The sequence below is a fragment of the Convolutriloba macropyga genome, chromosome 10, assembly GCF_964194025.1.
Source record: "Convolutriloba macropyga chromosome 10, txConMacr16.3, whole genome shotgun sequence".
Classification (NCBI taxonomy): domain Eukaryota; kingdom Metazoa; phylum Xenacoelomorpha; order Acoela; family Convolutidae; genus Convolutriloba; species Convolutriloba macropyga.
Genome location: NC_134477.1, coordinates 32,938,706 through 32,962,658, shown reverse-complemented (window position 1 = coordinate 32,962,658; position 23,953 = coordinate 32,938,706). Strand labels below are relative to the sequence as shown.

The window sequence follows — 23,953 nt, the reverse complement described above, 5'->3', positions numbered from 1 at the left end:
TCCCATATTGTTAAAGTGAAAATATCGAACCGGAGAGGGTTAATGTTTTATTTAGATACATAGACATTAATTTGAGAAATCATTATTATAACTACATTTGACTGTCGACCATTTTTTGAGCAAATTGGTCAGATTTGGTTACATTGATTGCGACCGCTGAAATTTGTTGCTCATTGTAACTTTGGAACTTCTTCAAAAGTTCTTGATCTTTACGAACAGATTACTTATCAAAATATTTTTGACAAAACTATCAAATAGGATATATGCTATTTTGATTTCACTAATTTTATCAAATGCCCATTTACAAATACTTAGTCATGAATTTTGATACTCAAATTATACTGACTTAACAATAACATAAAAATAACTTGTACTTATTTCAACACCAGTACTATGTACTATCATGCGCACCGTTTCTTATATAGCCACAATTTTCGTTCCTGTTGAACATTTATTACGTAGGTTTTACTGACTTTCGAGGCAGACATCTTTTCTTTTGTAATAGGTAAACTAAAAGTTCCACCGATAAATAATTTGACAAAAAATTAGCTGACTAAAAACACATGCAATTGCCAATCGAGCTGATTTTTCAGCAGCATCGTCTTTTGTAGTGAGTTCTGGATCACCAGCAGGTGTTTCTCCTTCGTCCGTAGAAATTGTTTCTTTCTTCTGTAGATAAACCAAATTTCAATTCTCAATTCTTACGACTATTTCCGTTTATTTTTTGTGGACGACCTTCTTTGTAACAGTCATTGTAGAAAAGAGAATACACTGAAAATTACAGTTGATCCTCTGAGAAGAAATGAACAAAGTTGTTTCTTGGACGGTTCCAGGTGTAATTAGTTGTATGTGCAAAAGTCTGCACTGCAGCGCTAATAGTTTAAAATATGGAAATAACCCTAGTAATTCTGGAATTTTATCGTGTAAGATCTTATCTGGTCTTACACAATAAAGATATTTATTCAATTTTGCTGACAGGTTATCTTATAAGATCTGATAAGTATCCTATCAGCTCTCATAAGATAAAAGTTGATGATTTCAATATTGCCGTATAACGTGGTCAAGTTCCTATGAAACAAAAAAAAAGATCAGTGAACTAACCACTTATGTTTCCGAAAAATATTTGCTGGGTCATTTTGGGGGCATTTTTTTCTGAGTCTCGTGCAAGATTGTTTTGGTCTTTAAAAAAGAATTCAGCCTAGTGCAAAAATCACCGCTACTTGAAAAAGCCTCCGATACTTGATTAACATTTTCACAATATGTAATAATTCTCAAAAAGCACTATAAGATACTTTTCTCTTTGTTGCTCTGGCACTCAATTGTTGCAAGCTGTAGCTTTTCGGCGACTGCTTGAAAGCAACTCTGATCTGCATTCAACTTGAAGAACATTCCACACTCAAAGAGTTTTTCTCAAATAAGATTTAATGAAAAAGTAACAAAAAGATGAGCAATAACTTTCAAATGTTTATCTTACAAGATATCATGAGATACTTAAATATCCTAAACGATGAAAAATTTGTCAAGCAGAATTCGTATCTCGTAAGATCTGACAAAAGTAAACTTTTATCGTGCAAGATCTGATCAGAGCTGATAAAAAAATTTTATAGTGTGAGATCTGATAAATTGACTTACAAAGTCTTAGTCATCGACGCATAATCTTATAATTAACTGTAAGACACTTCTGTAAGAAATTTGTTTGATCTGACACGATAAAACGTTCTCAGATTGCTGGGGAACTTCTATAACTGGAAAAATTTCAAAATTTATGCAGCCATTGTTTTTGAAAACTTAGTTTTGAAGCCTAGAAGGCTTTTTAGTAACAGTGGGTAACTCTGGTTACCTAACAGCATCATTTTCACATTTGGAGAACAATGTTCAACATCGAAAAATCGTTTTTGTCAATCATTTTTTTTTGTCTCACTTTGTCTATGAAAGAAAAAAATTTATGAAAGTTCTTGTCATTTTTGACAAGTCTAGTAGAAGAACACATCTGACCCGAAAAAAATCCCCTGAAAAGGAGAGTTTTTTTTTCTTCACGGTATAAATCGAGATACACATCACAAAAGAATCTTTGTTACCCTAAAAATTAATGTATGATTCGTAATGATCATGCTAAGTGACACATAATAATAATAATAGATTGTTTTCGGAACAGACAAACAAACAAAATGTATATATTTTTACACTTTTGTATACACACATACTGAACCGAGAGAACACCAAAAGGTTTCATGGAATCTTATGAAATACTCTATGATCAAAAATGAAATCGTTTTCACGGAAAAAAATTTATTTTTTCAAACAGCAAGTTAATAAAAATTAGGAGAACGTAATTGAAAACGTAACTCAAAAAGAAAGCGTTTGATTTATGAGGTTTTTGATAGTTTTTAGGTGAAAAATTTTCCTCGCAAAAAGATGTGTTTTTTCTTTGAAGGCGAAAGAAACAATTTTTTCCTTTGCCTGGGCCGCTCTCTTTCAATCCACTACCTGCACCCTCAGGGTTTGTCAGTTTATTTTTTAGGTCCGACAAATCGAAGTTAGAAGCGGCTTCTTTTGCAGCTGCGACCAGGCCATCGACTTCCTCCTCCGATATCCCTTCTTCTTTTGCACATTCTTTGATTTTCTCCAAAGCGGCCTCTACCTTTTTCTCCTTGCTCATTGATGGATTCGCATAAATAATTACCAAAGGTATCTTCAGTTTCGCTGAGCATTTATGCAAAGCATCTGGCTTCGAACTTTTATTCGATAGACAATCCTAAAAGGACAGGCTTTTGATTGCCTTTAGAGCAAATTTGTTAAGCACTGAATAAGTTCACTTGCGGCATTTTTTAGACAAGTTAACCAAATTTATGACCATGTGGTTATATATACTTGCAACAAAACAGTACTCCAAATCATTTGCGCCCAAATTACAAAAAATTATCAATTTCGTTAAAAAATCACTTAAATAACTTTAACAAGCTCCAGCGTTATTATTGAAACAAACTTTTTCATGCTGCGATACCAATAATCATTCAACGTTTTCTCAATTTTTTTTGGGTAACATTCTCTTTTTGTACGTATTGAAGAACAATCGAAATCATTCCAAAGTTGGTTTCAACGACGTCTAATTTTGAATAGTTTTGTTCGACGTTTTAATGAAGACTGAGATACCCGTTAAAATCTTTAAAAAAACTTTTTGATTTGACTGTGTCATAATGAAATTTCATTGGTGACAATTTTGCTATTATGACCTTAGCTGGTAGGATTTTTACCTGTATTATCAGATCTTTTGCTCTGTCAAACTTTATGCATAGAAAGCACAACTCAATTTCCCAAATAACGTGTCGATAAATTGTCGTTGCATGTTTTATTAAACAATTTTGACACATAATTGCTTAAAAAGATAAGAGTGAAAAATCAATAGATTTCACAAGAAGAATGCACGTATTCAGGGGAATTTGATAAATTAGTAGGTATTTTGATCATGAAGCATTGGCTATGTTTTACAATGTTTCATTGAGCTCCTCATCAAAATTACGGTTCTTTTTGATAGTAATACCAAGGTATCTGCAAAAGCTGTATATATATATATATATATATATATATATATATATATATATATATATATATATATATATATATATATATATATATAGAAATATATTTACATGAAAATGATCCCAAAAATGAACTGTCTAAGTTTTTTTCATCTCGAAATCTTTTTCGGTTTTTTGCTGTTAGTCAAGTCCTGCTGCTTTGTAATTGACCAACGAGTCAATTACTGATTACAGTTCTCTATCATTTATTGCTCTGAATGTTAAACAACCACTTAGACATAAGTTTCTTCATAATTTCTTCTTCCTAAATAAATTAACTTAGATAAGATCTCGCACGTTATTACTAAACGAATTTTTCATTATTTGAGACCAATATTCATTCAGTTTTTTAAACTATTTTTTCTTTCATTGCTAGTTGAAGCCATTGTGATAACTTATTCCTATTTTGTTAGAATTCACAGACAATCGGAATCCTTCCTCAGTTGTTTTTAACTTACTGTCTAACTTTGAATTGTTTTGTTCGAGGGTTTTTAAAGAAGACTGAAATACCCGCTAAAATTTGTAACGTTTTCTGGTTTGACTCTGTCTTACCGAAATTCGATTGGCGTCGTTTTGCTTTTTATGAGATTAACTGGTAGGATTTTTGCTTGTAATTGAGGACTTCTTGCTTGCTCATACTTTATGCACAGAAAACACACCTCTTTGCCTTAGCTAGTCTGTCCAGAAAAGAGCTTCAGTTTTTGTTCAAAAACGTTTTAAAAAATGTCGCTGAGAAAGACACGTGTGAAAGAAAAAAATTCAAAAGAAAAATGCGCCTGTTCTGTGGAATTTGATGACATATTAGGTGTTTTTATCTTATATAACGGGCTATGTATTCTAATGTTAAATAAAGCTGCTGATCAATTTTAAGGTGTATTCGATAGTTACTACAAGTATGTGCAACAGTTTTTTGTTATACAAGTCTTTTTTACAAGAAAAGGATCCCAATTTTTGTACTGTTGCGTGAAAAAAAAACGAATTCAGTTTTCTTTGCGCTCAAAGTTAGTTTGTTCATCTCTATTTAATTTTTAACTTGAATGGTGTTTTTTTGACATTTCGAATTATACTACCTTCCCTTTAAAAACAGTTTTTACTAACTTGCGAGTGGAAAACAGGTCATTTCATTTTTACTTTTTGTGTGCGTAGCAAGAAACAAATATAGCTTTCCTTTTTTTTCCTGAGTTCAGGACCATACAGTTCAGTTTTTTTATAAATTACTATATGAAATGTCATTAAAAGTTTTTGCAAGATCTCAGAGAATAACAACAATCTGTTTGCTTTGGTATCATTTAGACAAAACTGTTTAACTAGTTGGAGAAATGCAGCCGCTGCTGAATTTTTCTTTTGATGTCGAAATCACTCTTTTTTAATAATTTTATTCTTATCAAGAAAATCAGTCAAATGTAGCCGCTCAAAGCGTTGCGAATCTCTAAGTTACAGACATTGGTCAATAGTTTTACCATTTTTCACCTGCTTTAAATTTGGTGATGGGTAGGTTAGTTTAATTTTCTTTGGAAATTTTTTCCCTAATGCACTCATTTGAAGCGAACTATAGACGTACGCCTATAGCCAGTTTGAATGACATTTCAAGAGTTAACAATATTTAATCAAGTCCTGTTGCTTTGTTGTCTTCCAACGAGTCAACTGCCGAATACAGTTCTCTTCTAGTCTTCTAGTCGCAGATCTGAATGTGAATTCAGTTGTTTGAAGTTTTTCAGGGTATTTTCAAGCCCGATTTGAACCTTTGAAAAGCCGTAGTTTAGTCATTCTATTTAGACGCCTGATTGTATTTGTTGGGTACTTTGATTTTTCACCACTATCTAATCTGATTTCATCAACAAAGACACTTTGTTTCAGCCGGACTGGTCTTTTGTTTTATGAATTTTCATTGTTCTTTACTTCTTGGTACTTTTTTTAATAGACACAAAATTAGGATGGAAATATAAAAATTTGACCTAGAAATAGTTTTATTAATCTGCTTCTGTAAAATTGTAGCGCATTTCATTGTAGCGCAATTGTAGTGCATAGTTGCTTTTCCTGTATATTTTTAGCGCTTTTTCGCGTACATTTCAGCGCTTTTGGTACATTACTTTGAAAACTTTTTTGAGCTGAAATTTTGAAAGTTCATTTCAACACATTTCTCACATATATTGCTTGACCTGGTTATTGAGAAACACGTACTGTAAATCGGGAAGAGAAACAAAATAACCATTATTTTCGTTAGATCTTGGGTTGCACAATCTTGGAATGGGTTGCTGGTGTTGGTATTGCTGTCCCGCCTCCATCTATCGACAGCGACATCTCCTATGATAAAACATCATCTGAGCTGAACACATTTTCCTCAATACTATTACACCTTACCCCCATTATCACGTCACATTGTTATTCCCAGTTATAAAATTGTACTAGGGCCTATTACGAAAAAACCCTACATTAAAGTCCAAATCTTGTACCATTAATTAACCCCTTATCTTTCATACTTTTCCATGAAAGGGACAGTTTACCCCTCAATTGCACCATGTTTCTGCTGATTTTGCTGCTTTTTTTCTCAAAACCTCTCTTTCCCAAAACATACACCAAACTTAGTGGCTCTAGAACTTGTTGATCCCTCCCATCAGTTTGACTATATAATTAAACAGGGTCTATAAATTGTCTTCAAGGTTACGATTACAGCACTTATATTATATAATACGGGGGAAGGCAATCAAAGAGGGAACTCGAGGGAATTCAAGGATCTTGTATGACTTCCGAGGTTCCATGCACGGATCTAAATACGTTAAAGATTTGCTTGACATCATATTGGATCCTTGTATGGAACCAAGGAAGTGGCGACCCGGGATCATACGGGAGGAGGCCTATTAAAGGAAAGAGCTCTTACAACAAAATCTTTCTATTGGGCACCAGTGCTAAACCATTTCCGGTCCACCCAATTATTACCCGGTGGAAATTGCAGATCATTACAGCCCACTCGATTAATTAAACCTTGTTCTCTCATAGTTTTTGCGAAGCTGTTGTTTCATTTTTTTTGTATCCAGAAGTCTGACCCCTAGCCAAAAATGCACAGCAAGGCGACATGTCTGAGGAGTCGTAGCACGACAACTCAACTGATTTCATATTTTGATGTTCTCTATCAATATTTTCACAGAAATGCCATGCGTCATAGTCCGTTCCGTATCATAGATAAATGAAAAAAGTGGCTGCGGTTGGGTTTGATGAAGCGTTGCTTTCTTTTTTTTCAGATTATCATGAAGATTGACGCCAAATTGTCCGTATAGGATCGTCTTTTTCGCGGCCCTGCGTTGTTACATCTGTTGTTTCAAAAACAAGTGTCCTGGGACCTCTACTGTCTGTTTTTTTCATGAAGCATACTGTTGAGCATGTGCAAAACTCCAGTGTTTATTTGTAGGCTGACAGTCTATAGCTGCTATCTGTTTATTGTTTTGATGTACATCGATGTGACATCGATGGTTTTTATAAATGGTCACGCAAGAATCTACTGGAGTTTCATCCTAAAAAGTGTAAGGCTTTGAATGCAACCGTTTTTCTTTAGCTCTAGGAAAAGAAGAAATTCTTGTCACTAGAGAGCTATTGATTTGAGACTATTATTTACTGAAGACCTTAGCTGAACAACACATGTTCAGACAAAAATTGCGAAATGTAACAAGTTTCTTAATTTTTTGAAAAGAAGCAAACCAATTCAAATTTCAGTTCACCCCGAGGATCTTTTTATCAGACAATGATTTTACCTGTTTTACTTTACCGCTCCCAGGTTTGGTGTGACAAAATTGGTATTTTAATTAGTTGAAAAATTTTCAGCGCAACGTGTTGCGCTGGTTTATCAGGTCTGAGAACTACAATGAGAGACTTTCGAAACTAATGTATCCAATTTGTCATCAAATCGGGCAAGTTGATCTTAGTCTACAATGGAACATCCAGCGCACCAAAAACCCAAAATTGAAAATTGTTTCCTCAGTCGAACTATCCTTGCGGCCAAGTATTTAACGTCATGTCTGAGGAGTCGAAGCACGACAACTCAACTGATTTCATTTTTTGATGTTCTCTATCAATATTTTCAAAGAAATGCTATGTGTCATAGTCCAGTTCGTATCATAGATAAAGGAAAAAGTGGCCGCGGTCGGGTTTGATTAAGCGTTGCTTTCTTTTTTTTCAAATTATCATGAAGATTGACGCCAAATTGTCCGTATAGGATCGTCTTTTTCGCGGCCCTGCGTTGTTACATCTGTTGTCCCAAAAAGAAATGTCCTGGGACCTCTACCAGGATTTTAATTAAGCAACATGTCTTTTTAGTTTTTTAAGTAATAAAAATGGTCCAACTCGCAAAAATTTTGTTTTTGGAATCTCCTATAAGTTCTTGTTTGTCTAATGTTTTGATGACGGGAGCTTTTTTCGCTTTCCGAATTTTATCGTCACAAATTGAAGTTCGTGATTTTTTTTCAATATGGTACTCTGAGCTGTAAACAGCATTCTCTGTTCAAATGGACAAAAGCGTGCGGCAACTCCTTTTTGCTAATTTTTGCAAGCAATGCATTTGATAAGTAAAACCGATACTATCCAGAAAATGCTGGAAAACGATTGGACACTTTCGGACTTTTTGAAAATGAGAAAAAAGCGGAAATAGTACTCGGAGTCGATTGAACCGAACATGAGTCTTCTTATTGAGAATTGCAAATTAACGAGTAACAATTTCTGTTTTAAGCTACGAAGGACAATAAGAGAGAGCATAACCCTTCCGCCGGTAATGAATTATGGTGGATTTTTTCAACCTATCACGAAACAGCAAATGCTTTCAATAATCTCCAAATTTTGTGAATAGATGTTAAACTCATGACAATCTCACGCCAGCTTTAGATTCGGTATAAAATTACAAGAAGTTACGTTGGAGTATTAGAAATTGAAAAAATCATGAGCAAATGAGACGACACTTCATCCATGGGGACAGAGCGAGAACCACCTTTCTTGTGCGTGATGGCTGTCAATTTTTAGCACCAGAAGTAACGGTTTTTTATTCAGGTGACTCAAAAATCTTGGCCTAAAAATTGGAAAACTTCATATATCACTTCAGAAAATAGTTGAACAAGTCACGTTCAAAGTTTTTGTCCGATTAGACGGCTTCCAAAGTTTTTCATAGTTTTTGCGAAGCTGTTGTTTCATTTTTTTTGTATCCAAAAGTCTGACCCCTAGCCAAAAATGCACAGCAAGGCGACATGTCTGAGGAGTCGTAACACGACAACTCAACTGATTTCATATTTTGATGTTCTCTATCAATATTTTCAAAGAAATGCCATGTGTCACAGTCCGTTCCGTATCATAGATAAATGAAAAAAGTGGCTGCGGTTGGGTTTGATGAAGCATTGCTTTCTTTTTTTGAGATTATCATGAAGATTGACGCCGAATTGTCCGTATAGGATCGTCTTTTTCGCGGCCCTGCGTTGTTACATCTGTTGTCCCAAAAAGAAATGTCCTGGGACCTCTACCAGGATTTTAATTAAGCAACATGTCTTTTTTGTTTTTTAATTAATAAAATTGGTCCAACTCGCAAAAATTTTGTTTTTGGAATCTCCTATAAGTTCTTGTTTGTCTATTGTTTTGATGACGGGAGCTTTTTTCGCTTTCCGAATTTTATCGTCACAAATTGAAGTTCGTGATTTTTTTTCAATATGGTACTCTGAGCTGTAAACAGCATTCTCTGTTCAAATGGACAAAAGCGTGCAGCAACTCCTTTTTGCTAATTTTTGCTAGCAATGCATTTGATAAGTAAAACCGATACTATCCAGAAAATGCTGGAAAACGATTGGACACTATCGGACTTTTCGAAAATGAGAGAAAAGCGGAAATAGTACTCGGAGTCGATTGAACCGAACATGAGTCTTCTTATTGAGAATTGCAATTTAAAGAGTAAGAATTTCTGTTTCAAGCTACGAAGGACAATAAGAGAGAGCAGAACCCTTCCGCCGGTAATGAATTATGGTGGATTTTTTCAACCTATCACGAAACAGCAAATGCTTTCAATAATCTCCAAATTTTGTGAATAGATGTTAAACTCATGACAATCTCACGCCAGCTTTAGATTCGGTATAAAATTACAAGAAGTTACGTTGGAGTATTAGAAATTAAAAAAATCATGAGCAAATGAGACGACACTTCATCCATGGGGACAGAGCGAGAACCACCTTTCTTGTGCGTGATGGCTGTCAATTTTTAGCACCAGAAGTAACGGTTTTTTATTCAGGTGACTCAAAAATCTTGGCCTATAAAATGGAAAACTTCATATATCACTTCAAAAAATAGTTGAACAAGTCACGTTCAAAGTTTTTGTCCGATTAGACGGCTTCCAAAGTTTTTCATAGTTTTTGCGAAGCTGTTGTTTCATTTTTTTGTATCCAAATGTCTGACCCCTAGCCAAAAATGCACAGCAAGGCGACATGTCTGAGGAGTCGTAACACGACAACTCAACTGATTTCATATTTTGATGTTCTCTATCAATATTTTCAAAGAAATGCCATGTGTCATAGTCCGTTCCGTATCATAGATAAATGAAAAAAGTGGCTGCGGTTGGGTTTGATGAAGCGTTGCTTTCTTTTTTTTCAGATTATTATGAAGATTGACGCCAAATTGTCCGTATAGGATCGTCTTTTTTGCGGCCCTGCGTTGTTACATCTGTTGTCCCAAAAAGAAATGTCCTGGGACCTCTACCAGGATTTTAATTAAGCAACATGTCTTTTTTGTTTTTTAAGTAATAAAATTGGTCCAACTCGCAAAAATTTTGTTTTTGGAATCTCCTATAAGTTCTTGTTTGTCTAATGTTTTGATGACGGGAGCTTTTTTCGCTTTCCGAATTTTATCGTCACAAATTGAAGTTCGTGATTTTTTTTCAATATGGTACTGTGAGCTGTAAACAGCATTCTCTGTTCAAATGGACAAAAGCGTGCGGCAACTCCTTTTTGCTAATTTTTGCAAGCAAAGCATTTGATAAGTAAAACCGATACTATCCAGAAAATGCTGGAAAACGATTGGACACTATCGGATTTTTTGAAAATGAAAAAAAAGCGGAAATAGTACTCGGAGTCGATTGAACCGAACATGAGTCTTCTTATTGAGAATTGCAATTTAACGAGTAAGAATTTCTGTTTTAAGCTACGAAGGACAATAAGAGAGAGCAGAACTCTTCCGCCGGTAATGAACTACGGTGGATTTTTTCAACCTATCACGAAACAGCAAATGCTTTCAATAATCTCCAAATTTTGTGAATAGAGGTTAAACTCATGACAATCTCACGCCAGCTTTAGATTCGGTATAAAATTACAAGAAGTTACGTTGGAGTATTAGAAATTGAAAAAATCATGAGCAAATGAGACGACACTTCATCCATGGGGACAGAGCGAGAACCACCTTTCTTGTGCGTTATGGCTGTCAATTTTTAGCACCAGCAGTAACGGTTTTTTTTCAGGTGACTCAAAAATCTTGGCCTATAAAATGGAAAACTTCATATATCACTTCAAAAAACAGTTGAACAAGTCACGTTCAAAGTTTTCGTCCGATTAGACGGCTTCCAAAGTTTTTCATAGTTTTTGCGAAGCTGTTGTTTCATTTTTTTGTATCCAAAAGTCTGACCCCTAGCCAAAAATGCACAGCAAGGCGACATGTCTGAGGAGTCGTAACACGACAACTCAACTGATTTGATATTTTGATGTTCTCTATCAATATTTTCAAAGAAATGCCATGTGTCACAGTCCGTTCCGTATCATAGATAAATGAAAAAAGTGGCTGCGGTTGGGTTTGATGAAGCATTGCTTTCTTTTTTTGAGATTATCATGAAGATTGACGCCAAATTGTCCGTATAGGATCATCTTTTTCGCGGCCCTGCGTTGTTACATCTGTTGTCCCAAAAAAAAATGTCCTGGGACCTCTACCAGGATTTTAATTAAGCAACATGTCTTTTTAGTTTTTTAAGTAATAAAATTGGTCCAACTCGCAAAAATTTTGTTTTTGGAATCTCCTATAAGTTCTTGTTTGTCTAATGTTTTGATGACAGGAGAGCTTTTTTCGCTTTCCGAATTTTATCGTCACAAATTGAAGTTCGTGATTTTTTTTCAATATGGTACTCTGAGCTGTAAACAGCATTCTCTGTTCAAATGGACAAAAGCGTGCAGCAACTCCTTTTTGCTAATTTTTGCTAGCAATGCATTTGATAAGTAAAACCGATACTATCCAGAAAATGCTGGAAAACGATTGGACACTATCGGACTTTTCGAAAATGAGAGAAAAGCGGAAATAGTACTCGGAGTCGATTGAACCGAACATGAGTCTTCTTATTGAGAATTGCAATTTAAAGAGTAAGAATTTCTGTTTCAAGCTACGAAGGACAATAAGAGAGAGCAGAACCCTTCCGCCGGTAATGAATTATGGTGGATTTTTTCAACCTATCACGAAACAGCAAATGCTTTCAATAATCTCCAAATTTTGTGAATAGATGTTAAACTCATGACAATCTCACGCCAGCTTTAGATTCGGTATAAAATTACAAGAAGTTACGTTGGAGTATTAGAAATTAAAAAAATCATGAGCAAATGAGACGACACTTCATCCATGGGGACAGAGCGAGAACCACCGTTCTTGTGCGTGATGGCTGTCAATTTTTAGCACCAGCAGTAACGGTTTTTTCAGGTGACTCAAAAATCTTGGCCTAAAAAATGGAAAACTTCATATATCACTTCAGAAAATAGTTGAACAAGTCACGTTCAAAGTTTTTGTCCGATTAGACGGCTTCCAAAGTTTTTCATAGTTTTTGCGAAGCTGTTGTTTCATTTTTTTTGTATCCAAAAGTCTGACCCCTAGCCAAAAATGCACAGCAAGGCGACATGTCAGAGGAGTCGTAACACAACAACTCAACTGATTTCATATTTTGATGTTCTCTATCAATATTTTCAAAGAAATGCCATGTGTCATAGTCCGTTCCGTATCATAGATAAATGAAAAAAGTGGCTGCGGTTGGGTTTGATGAAGCGTTGCTTTCTTTTTTTTTTCAGATTATCATGAAGATTGACGCCAAATTGTCCGTATAGGATCGTCTTTTTCGCGGCCCTGCGTTGTTACATCTGTTGTCCCAAAAAGAAATGTCCTGGGACCTCTACCAGGATTTTAAATAAGCGACATGTCTTTTTTGTTTTTTAAGTAATAAAATTAGTCCAACTCGCAAAAATTTTGTTTTTGGAATCTCCTATAAGTTCTTGTTTGTCTAATGTTTTGATGACGGGAGCTTTTTTCGCTTTCCGATTTTTATTGTCACAAATTGAGGTTTGTGATTTTTTTTCAATAAAGTACTTTGAGCTGAAAACAGCATTCTCTGTTCAAATGGACAAAAGCGTGCGGCAAGTCCTTTTTGCTAATTTTTGCAAGCAATGCATTTGATAAGTAAAACCGATACAATCCAGACAATGCTGGAAAACGATTGGACACTATCGGACTTTTCAAAAATGAGAGAAAAGCGCAAATAGTACTCGGAGTCGATTGAACCGAACATGAGTCTTCTTATGGAAAATTTCAATTTAACGAGTAAGAATTTCTGTTTTAAGCTACGCAGGACAATAAGAGAGAGCAAAACCCTTCCGCCGGTAATGAATTACGGTGGATTTTTTCAACCTATCACGAAACAGCAAATGCTTTCAATAATCTCCAAATTTTGTCAATAGATGTTAAACTCATGACAATCTCACGCCAGCTTTAGATTCGGTATAAAATTACAAGAAGTTACGTTGGAGTATTAGAAATTGAAAAAAATCATGAGCAAATGAGACGACACTTCATCCATGGGGACAGAGCGAGAACCACCTTTCTTGTGCGTGATGGCTGTCAATTTTTAGCACCAGCATTAGCGGTTTTTTCAGGTGACTCAAAAATCTTGGCCTAAAAAATGGAAAACTTCATATATCACTTCAGAAAATAGTTGAACAAGTCACGTTCAAAGTTTTTGTCCGATTAGACGGCTTCCAAAACTTTTCATAACCTTTGCGAAGCTGTTGTTTCATTTTTTTGTATCCAAAAGTCTCACCCATAGCCAAAAATGCACAGCAGGGCGACATGTCTGAGGAGTCGTAACACGACAACTCAACTGATTTCATATTTTGATGTTCTCTATCAATATTTTCAAAGAAATGCCATGTGCCATAGTCCGTTTCGTATCATAGATAAATGAAAAAAGTGGCTGCGGTTGGGTTTGATGAAGCGTTGCTTTCTTTTTTTTTCAGATTATCATGAAGACTGACGCCAAATTGTCCGTATAGGATCGTCTTTTTCGCGGCCCTGCGTTGTTACATCTGTTGTCCCAAAAAGAAATGTCCTGGGACCTCTACCAGGATTTTAATTAAGCAACATGTCTTTTTAGTTTTTAAGTAATAAAATTGGTCCAACTCGCAAAAATTTTGTTTTTGGAATCTCCTATAAGTTCTTGTTTGTCTAATGTTTTGATGACGGGAGCTTTTTTCGCTTTCCGAATTTTATCGTCACAAATTGAAGTTAAAGATTTTTTTTCAATATGGCACTCTGAGCTGAAAACAGCATTCTCTGTTCAAATGGACAAAAGCGTGCAGCAACTCCTTTTTGCTAATTTTTGCTAGCAATGCATTTGATAAGTAAAACCGATACTATCCAGAAAATGCTGGAAAACGATTGGACACTATCGGACTTTTCGAAAATGAGAGAAAAGCGGAAATAGTACTCGGAGTCGATTGAACCGAACATGAGTCTTCTTATTGAGAATTGCAATTTAACGAGTAAGAATTTCTGTTTCAAGCTACGAAGGACAATAAGAGAGAGCAGAACCCTTCCGCCGGTAATGAATTATGGTGGATTTTTTTCAAACTATCACGAAACAGCAAATGCTTTCAATAATCTCCAAATTTTGTGAATAGATGTTAAACTCATGACAATCTCACGCCAGCTTTAGATTCGGTATAAAAATACAAGAAGTTACGTTGGAGTATTAGAATATGAAAAAATCATGAGCAAATGAGACGACACTTCATCCATGGGGACAGAGCGAGAACCACCTTTCTTGTGCGTGATGGCTGTCAATTTTTAGCACCAGCATTAACGGTTTTTTTCAGGTGACTCAAAAATCTTGGCCTAAAAAATGGAAAACTTCATAAATCACATCAAAAAATAGTTGAAAAAGTCACGTTCAAAGTTTTTGTCCGATTAGACGGCTTCCAAAGTTTTTCATAGCTTTTGCGAAGCTGTTGTTTCATTTTTTTTGTATCCAAAAGTCTGACCCCTAGCCAAAAATGCACAACAGGGCGATATGTCTGAGGACTCGTAACACGACAACTCAACTGATTTCATATTTTGATGTTCTCTATCAATGTTTTCAAAGAAATGCCATGTGCCATAGTCCGTTTCGTATCATAGATAAATGAAAAAAAGTGGCTGCGGTTGGGTTTGATGAAGCGTTGCTTTCTTTTTTTTCAGATTATCAAGAAAATTGACGCCAAATTGTCCGTATAGGATCGACTTTTTCGCGGCCCTGCGTTGTTACATCTGTTGTCCCAAAAAGAAATGTCCTGGGACCTCTACCAGGATTTTAATTAAGCAACATGTCTTTTTAGTTTTTTAAGTAATAAAATTGGTCCAACTCGCAAAAATTTTGTTTTTGGAATCTCCTATAAGTTCTTGTTTGTCTAATGTTTTGATGACGGGAGCTTTTTTCGCTTTCCGAATTTTATCGTCACACATTGAAGTTAAAGATTTTTTTTCAATATGGTACTGTGAGCTGAAAACAGCATTCTCTGTTCAAATGGACAAAAGCGTGCAGCAACTCCTTTTTGCTAATTTTTGCAAGCAATGCATTTGATAAGTAAAACCGATACTATCCAGAAAATGCTGGAAAACGATTGGACCTTATCGGACTTTTCGAAAATGAGAGAAAAGCGGAAATAGTACTCGGAGTCGATTGAACCAAACATGAGTCTTCTTATTGAGAATTGCAATTTAACGAGTAAGAATTTCTGTTTTAAGCTACGCAGGACAATAAGAGAGAGCAAAACCTTTCCGCCGATAATGAATTACGGTGGGTTTTTTCAACCTATTACGAAACAGCAAATGCTTTCAATAATCTCCAAATTTTGTGAATAGATGTTAAACTCATGACAATCTCACGCCAGCTTTATTGTTTTGATGTACATCGATGTGACATCGATGGGTTTTATAAATGGTCACGCAAGAATCTACTGGAGTTTCATCCTAAAAAGTGTAAGGCTTTGAATGCAACCGTTTTTCTTTAGCTCTAGGAAAAGAAGAAATTCTTGTCACTAGAGAGCTATTGAATTGAGACTATTAGTTACTGAAGATCTTAGCTGAACAACACATGTTCAGACAAAAATTGCGAAATGTAACAAGTTTCTTAATTTTTTGAAAAGAAGCATACCAATTCAAATTTCAGTTCACCCCGAGGATCTTGTTATCAGACAATGATTTTACCTGTTTTACTTTACTGCTCCCAGGTTTGGTGTGATACAATTGGTATTTTAATTAGTTGAAAATGTTAACCAGCGCAACACTAGTTAATTAGTAATGAGCTGGCTTATCAGGTCTGAGAACTACAATGAGAGACTTTCGAAACTAATGTATCCAATTTGTCATCAAGTCGCGCAAGCTGATCTTAGTCTACAATGGAACATCCATCGCATCAAAAACTCAAAATTGAAAATTATTTCCTCAGTCGAACTATCCTTGCGGCCAACTATTTTTTTACGTCTGACTACTTCATTGACTTTAGATTGGCTTCGAATACTTTTTGTTAGAATTTGGATGATTTTCTAGAGCCATAACAGTTTTTTCATCTACCGTCGGCCGTGTACATTTTTTCTTAAATGTCGCTCTATGGACTGCAGGTTTTTTTGCTTAGTAAAGTTGTGCTGTCTTTTTTTATCACTCTGAATTCCTCCTGTTTGACTTGAAGTCTTTTACTGCAGTCTTTTAATGCTACTACTATTATCTTTTAAAAGTTCCAAAATCATTTTGAGATTTTTTTATAAGCTTATGATTTTTAACTGTTTCTGTGTTGTGTTTTGAAAATAACTGTAGAAGTAAATTAACTGTTGTTTTTCTTATTTATGTCATTTCAATTATTGATTACATATAAGGAAAGCTCAGTTAATGAAGAAAAGACTATTAATATAGTTAATAGAAGAGAAATTTGTGCAGCTCTTGGACTTACCTCTTTGTTTCTGATTTACTTCTTTTTAATATTTGACTCATAATCAGAGTGGCTTTAATAAAGAGATCCTGTGCTGAAAGATGAGTTCAAGTTGCGACGTTTTTCAAATTTTTCTAAACAAAATCTCATATAAGAGAAACATCGCTTTTTGAGGTTGCCAATTGACGAGAAACGAACAATGGTGTTCTTGGGGATAACTGAGAAAGTTTTGCTGAAGTGAATCAGTTCAATGATTTATAGATTAATCGCCTTATATACTCGGTCATAGTGAGGAAGGTCCAAGAAAAAGGCAACCCTCCGCAAAATAAAGCGTAGCCGAAAACAAAATCCTAAAAAATGAACAAGGAAATCAGGCTGAACTTTTTTTGGATTAAATTGATTTAAATTATATTCTTAAATGAGGTAACGGCCGGTGATAGTGGGATCTTTGGCTGCACGGAGCCTTTACAGCCTGAACCACGTGCAGGGGTGGGCATTGTGGGGCTGATGTGGGACTCGGGGATGTGGGTTGAATTTCTAAGAACCGCCCTTCACACCATAAGTGTAAGTAAACAAAACAGTTTCTGTGAATCGCATACGTGGAGACTAGTGAGCTGAAAGGCTCTAAGAGAAATTAATGCCACTGGGCGCTACCTCTTTATCCAGTTTTTGAGGATGAAATGTCAAATGGGTCAGACGAAAAACCTGTCAAGCGAAAAATTGCATTAAAAAAGGACCAACAGGATTAATATAATTGCTACAAACTTGGAAAAATTAATTAATACTGAAATAATGATAAAAAATTTTGAGATATTAATGCCTTCAGAACCATTTTATTGTCTCGGGAGACAACCCGAATTCCTATTTCAAGCCTCCATATTAGTTTCACTGGCTCAAAGATCAATAAACTTGGAACATGATAATAACCTTACGAGAATCTGAAAAAATTTTAGTTTTATCAAAAAATCGCTAAAAATCGAGTAATTAAAATATTGATAACCATTCCATTAACTCTAGAAACTAGAGCGGCAACTTATTATGAAACTTTGCAGGAAGTCCCTGGCCCCTGATGCCGGACAAATTTTAAAAATTTCGAAAATATTCAAAAGACTTGAAAAAATTGCAATTAAATTAAAATTGCCTGAATTCGTGATATCAAAATCTTTAGAAACATTTCATTTAACCTAGCTACTATGCAGTAATCTATTATCAAACTCCAGAGGAGGTTCCTTTGCTCTTGAGGCTAGAGAAACCTAAAAAATGACAAAATTTTACAAAAAAAGGAAAAAAAGTGCAAATTTTATCAAAATTTTGCTAAAAATATGTGAGATTTAAAATTTTAAAACTACTCCATGACCAATAAGAAATTTTCAGTAAATTATAATCAAACCGTTAAGGAGATTTTTGGGACCCTGGGTCTGGAACTATGCAGTAACCTATTGTCAAACCCTAGATGAGGTTCTTGGACACCTAGGGCTGAAAAAAACTCATCGACGAAAACTTTCAAAAAGCTTGCAAAAAGTTATGAAAATTAAAATTAATTTGAGTAATTTTGTTTGGATAACCAAAATACATAGCTCCTAAAATGATCAGAAAAAAATGAATATGTATTGCAGAAGGCGTTTATTGATTTGAAACGGCCTCAATTTTAGACTGGTCCAACCAAAAACTGGAAAAAATGACGAAAAAACACAAAAAAAAGTTGCAACGATTTGGCTTAAAAACTCTCAAAAATGAAACTTTAACCTTAAAACTACGGCTTTCCTAGTAGCTTCACTACAATAGGCACATGAGGGACTACTAAATGCGGCTAAAGGGTCCTAATAAAACTCAATTCCCGCCGCGCGCTACCTGTTTATCCCGTTTTTAAGGACGAAAAGACAAATGGGCCGGACAAAAATTTGGTCAAGCGAAAACTCGCAAAAAATCGACCAACAGGACTAATATAATTGCTACAAACTTCGTTTGAGAGCAATTAAAAATATAACAGATTTTAGACATCTGTTGGTTACGGGCCTCAGCAAACCACTGTCCATGGCTATGCCTCTCATTCGCTGAGGTGGAAAAACCGGAAACCTCGTGCCGATTATCGCGACGAATTTTCGTTGGTTCCCGTTCACAGACCTTTGATTTTAACCAAGATTCTTGCTTTTCCTTCCCCAATAGCCATTGGGGATGGGCTCCATAATCTTTAGTTGCAGACTACCAAAACCAAACCCTCACCAATTGTTTTAGAGTTGTCCGACTTTAGATGGTTTTGCAAAAAATTTCAGGACTGCCTTTGCAAAAAGTTGAATATCTGGATAACTTGGAACTTTTTTTACCGTAAATGATAGGCCTCAACTTTATCAACATAGAGGGTATAACTCCATTCACTTAAATTTACAGTGTCTAATCTAATCTGCCCCCCCCCCAGCTCAGTAGGAGTATTTTTTTTGATGACCTCCAGGCGCACATGCATTTTTTCACATAGTAACGTGCTCAATTACAACAGAGAATTTGCAGCCGTTGGTCATAAAAACACTGGGGAGGTGGAGAAAAAGATTACATCCAAAACTGAAGTTCGCCTTACAGAATGCATTAACTTATAATTGAAATAAGACCAAACATTACCGATTAACGTCGAACGAATTGCTCAAAAACGACCGGCCTACTAAAACCAAACCCTCGCCAGTCGTTTTAGAGTTGTCTGACTTCAAATGGTTTCGCAATAAATTTCAGGAATCCCATTGGAACAATAACTCTATCTCATGAGCTGGAATTATTTTTTTATCGTAAATCGTGATGGTAGGTCTCAGCTTAGTCGCCATAGAGGGCATAACCTCATTCACTTGAATTTACTGTGATGCGGGGCTGTACATTCGTGAGGGGATTCCAGTTTGAATTTGAACGCTTAGCTGAATGAAGTTCTTACTAACAACTCAGTTGCAATTAGATCAAATTGTCTGATACAACAACAAATACCCCTCGAAGCTATGTTGTTGCTTTCTCGATCCCTGGATAAAGTTTATCTCACTTTCGGTGCTGTTTTGTTCAGAATCTCACTCACAGTGTATTATTCCCAGGTTGAGGTGCCATCCGGAAGTGACCTCTGATCAGACCACGTCCAACGCACACGGTGTGTTCCCAGACCAAAATTACAGGGTCTGGGATTTGACTCCAGCGCACAATAGTATGATCAGAGGTCACTTCGGTCTGGGGATGGTATGATCAGTGGTCACTTCGGTCTGGGGATGGTATGGTCAGAGGTCACTTCGGTCTGGTGATGGTATGATCAGAGGTCACTTCGGTCTGGGGATGGTATGATCAGAGGTCACTTTGGTCTGGGGATGGTATGATCAGAAGTCACTTCAGGATGGGAATGGTCTGATCAGAGGCGGATTCAAGCGCACATTAGTCTGATCAGAGACCATTCCGAGCGGAATTTTTTTTTGAGTTTTTGTTTTTTTTTACAGAGAGATGTCGGCTCTGTCAAGAGGCAACAAAAAGCAGCATTCTGATCACAGACAGATCTAGAGTCTGATGTCTTTGATCAGAACCAAAGGGGTCCAACCGATTGAACATGTCAGTCCCCTTACGAGGAAATTTTGTTTAACTGTAGAATACGATGTTTTATATGGAAAACTGTCCAAATTTATCCATTGAGTTGGAAATATGCACTAATGTGTACTAAATAATTTTTTACTCAGCAGTTGGGTTATCTTTTCTTTAGCAATAATACTTTTAGAATGGTCTTTTTTTAGATGAATATAATAATGCAAACATCATTTTGTATGAAATGAATATATTATAACAAAGTTCGTGCGGTGAAGTGATTTCGAGCGCACAATAGTCTGATCAGGAGTAACTTTTGAGCGCACAATAGTCTGATCAGAAGTGATTTTGAGCGCACAATCGTCTGGACAATGGTCTGGGTTTGAACTGGGCTATGGTCGCACAATCGTCTGGACAATGGTCTGATTATGGTCTGATCAGAGGTCCTTTCCGTCTGGGAAGGTCTGATCAGAGACAGTTTTGAGCGCGCTTAGAGCGCACACGGTGTTTCGAGCGCACTTTAGTCTGATCAGAGGATACTTTGGTCTGGGAGGGTCTGATCAGAGGTAACTTTCGTCTGGCACAGTCTGATCAGGGGTCACTTCCGGATGGCACCTCAACCTGGGTTGCGGTTAAATTGACAAATAAAATGGGAAATAAACGTTAGCTTTACTTGAAAAACATTGATGGCTCGCGGTCTTTTTGTATGATTCACATGCACTATCCCTGGAGCTTAAACTTGCTCATATCAGTGTTTAATAAATTAGAGCCGATGTTTTTCCGCTAACACCATTTGAAGGAATTTGTTTTGAACGAAAACGCTTAAATCGGAAAAACTGTCGAACTAAATATTGGTGGCAAGCAAAAGCCCTTTACGTGAAAAAACCATACATAATGCGATGAAATTATAAATGAAATGAGATCAAACATATCCGACTTACTTCGGGTGAATTGTTCTCAAACGACCGGTGAGAGCGGTTGGCTTCGGTAGTATCCAGCTGCGACTCAGAGATGCAAGCATTGGGAAGGGGGTAAACTGACTAGGAAATAGTGTTGAGAGGGCTGGATGAGAAGGGTTTCAAACTCCTTGTGGAGGTGGGGGGTCAAACTCTCAAGAATTTTTTTTGTTTGTACCCCCGCTTAGTGGGTACATTTTATTTGCAAACCCATACTTTTACAAAATGATTTACTATGTAATGGCGCGTGGTCTGTTACTATGGGGAGCATAACAAACTTGTTGTTGTTGTTGTTGTTGTTGTTGTTGTTGTTGTTGTTGCTGTTGTTGTTGTTGTTGTTGTTGTTGGGGATTCGCAGCGGGTTTGCTGCAGGGCTGATTTATGCCCAGTCGTCAGTTGTTAAAATAGAGTCCATTTATTTCTGCATGCATGGCAGTCGCAAAAGATTTGGAAGTGCAGACGTTCTTACGTTCTTATCGAAAAATCGTTTGTTGACAAACTCCCACATTAGGGTTATCAGTCTCTTCTTGAGTCCATAAGGTCTACTGATTTCAACATATTTCTCTAATCTGTTTGCGAGCCTGCAGTTACGGAAAGTAAATTCGCTTCTAGTTTTTTCCGTTTTTGTTTTTTGCAACCGAAAGACTTCCTTTGTGCGTCTATTGGCGCTGGTGAGGGGGAGGAGGGGGTGCACAAACGGAAAAGATTTGTCTCAAGATTAAAAAGTGCCCTTCAGACCATGAAATTGTTGCCTTAAAACAGTTTTGATGAATCGCATTCCAAGAGACTGGCAAGGCGTAAGGCTCTAAGAGAACGTAATGCCCTCCGAGTGCTACCTTTTTATCCTGTTTTTGAGACCAAAAGTCAAATGGGTCAGACGAAAAATCGGTCAAAAGAAAAATTGCGTGAAATCCCCAGGACTATTATAATTGCTGCAAACTTCGTTTGAGAGCAATTAATAAAGTCTTAGGCAGCACTTCAAACAAATGATAAAACATCATCTATGACAGCAGTTTAAGTCCATTCAACTGAAATTGGTTTTGAAAGGTTATTTTTGAAATTAATTTTTACATTTGGTATCTTACGGTGTTTTTAAGTTTTGATATCGAATAGTATTTGTAAATTGAGATCATTTTCCGTTTGTGCTCTGCCCAGTACGTTATGCACCCCCCAGATACAGAGCACGTGCCATTACATAGTAAATCACCATGCAAAAATATGGCACATGCGTCTGGGGGTGCAAATAATATGCTAAGCGCGGAGAGCACAAACGGAAAAGATCCATGAATTCATATCTGGTTCGAGTTCGAGTGGTCAAGTTTTGATATCAAATAGTATTTGTAATTTTATATGTGGTTTGAACGGTCTGATTTGATCCAAGGCTTACAAATTTACCTGGTCAAAAAATAGGACGTGCAAACCTCAAATTATCCTCTTAACATTTTCGGCATAACCTAAATGAGACTAGCGTGTGGTTCTTACTGGAATCACATGAAACGCAAGAGATCATTGAAAGAGCTAAAAGAATTAAACTCACGTTCAACCAATTCTCGGCTGATTCCCGTATTTGCCCACAGAGACAAAGCAGTGCACAGGAAAGTGAAACCTGGGGACATTTTGATTTGATTGACGCTAAATTGATGGTATTCTATCACTGATTAAGTGGCATCCTTAGGATAATCTTATTACGTAGAACACACGTGCAAAATAATCTGAAATCAAACGATCAAGTCAATCCGAGAATTATTTGTCTTTCACTATTAATTTGTTGCTCGGGCCGAGGTGTCAAAGCTAAAAAACGCAAAGTAATGTAAGATTGGCGTTGAATGCGTTGAATTTCTGTAAGATCAACGCTTGAGCGTATATCTTACATAAATTCAACGCATCAATTGAATCTTATATATTTTTCGTTGAATATAGCCTAGATCGGATCTATTCTGCTTTCCCCCCCAGCAAAAATTTTTTGTGACCCCCAGGCGCATGTGCTATTTTCTTACATAGTAACGTGCTATATAACAACATAGTATTCGTAACTGGGGGTCAAAAAACACACTATGGGGCAGAAACAGAATAGATCCCGTAGATCTTACATCATATTTTGCGTTGAATTTAGCGTAGACCTTACAAAGTTTGCGTTGAATTTAGCATAGATCTTGCATAAATTCAACGCATTCAACGCCAATCTTACTTGTTTTGCGTTGAATTTAGTGTGCATCTTAAATATTTGGTTTTAATTTTAGCTTAGATCTTACTTATCTTGCGTTGAATTGAGCGTAGATATTACAAAAATTCAACGCATCCACCCCCGATCTTAAATATTTGATTTGAATTGAGCGTAGATATTACATGAATAAAACGTATTCACCGCCAATCTTACGTAATTTTGCATTGAATTTAGCGTAGACTTTCCATAGTTTTAACGTAGGGGTACGAGGGGGTACGTGGTGGGAGGGGGGTACGTGGAAGATTGCAGGTACGTTGAGGAGGGGGGGGGGGGTAAAATGGGGGAGTGGTTACGTGGGAGAGGGTAGTTGGATGTAGGAATGAGGTAGGTAGACAAAAATGTTTGTGGTTTTTCCAAAAAAAGAAAAACCGGTTGCGTGCAAGAGAAACCCGTAAGAATTGAAAGTAAAGAGAAGTAGAGCAAATATTCAACAAAAATCGAATAAGATCTA

The 23,953-nt window shown here is 36.2% G+C and overlaps 1 protein-coding gene across 2 annotated transcripts; it reads right to left on the bottom strand.

Annotated features, from left to right (window-relative positions):
- Positions 1-218: 218 nt before the first annotated feature.
- Positions 219-23,014, bottom strand: LOC142348464 (uncharacterized). Of its 2 annotated transcripts, none has more exons than XM_075399838.1 (4): positions 22,816-23,014; positions 5,788-5,882; positions 2,461-2,755; positions 219-641 (listed from the first exon to the last, which is right to left on the bottom strand). In XM_075399838.1, the coding sequence occupies exons 1-4, from the start codon at positions 22,892-22,894 to the stop codon at positions 511-513; spliced, it is 600 nt and encodes a 199-aa protein (XP_075255953.1). In that variant the 5' UTR covers positions 22,895-23,014; the 3' UTR covers positions 219-510. The 2 variants fall into 2 exon arrangements, with proteins under 2 accessions (XP_075255953.1, XP_075255952.1); XM_075399837.1 differs by having other exon boundaries at positions 219-644; positions 2,458-2,755; positions 22,816-23,013.
- Positions 23,015-23,953: the final 939 nt, after the last annotated feature.

Bases quoted from the DNA above. Each gene is read 5' to 3' on its own strand.
- LOC142348464 (XM_075399837.1), bottom strand. From the start codon at position 22,894: ATGTCCCCAGGTTTCACTTTCCTGTGCACTGCTTTGTCTCTGTGGGCA. The intron at 5,883-22,815 runs GTGAGTTTAATT...GTTTTATCATAG, and splicing joins CAGCCGAGAATTGGTTGAAC to GAGATGTCGCTGTCGATAGA. The intron at 645-2,457 runs AAGGAAAAAATT...TTTCTACGGACG, and splicing joins GAAAGAGAGCGGCCCAGGCA to AAGGAGAAACACCTGCTGGT.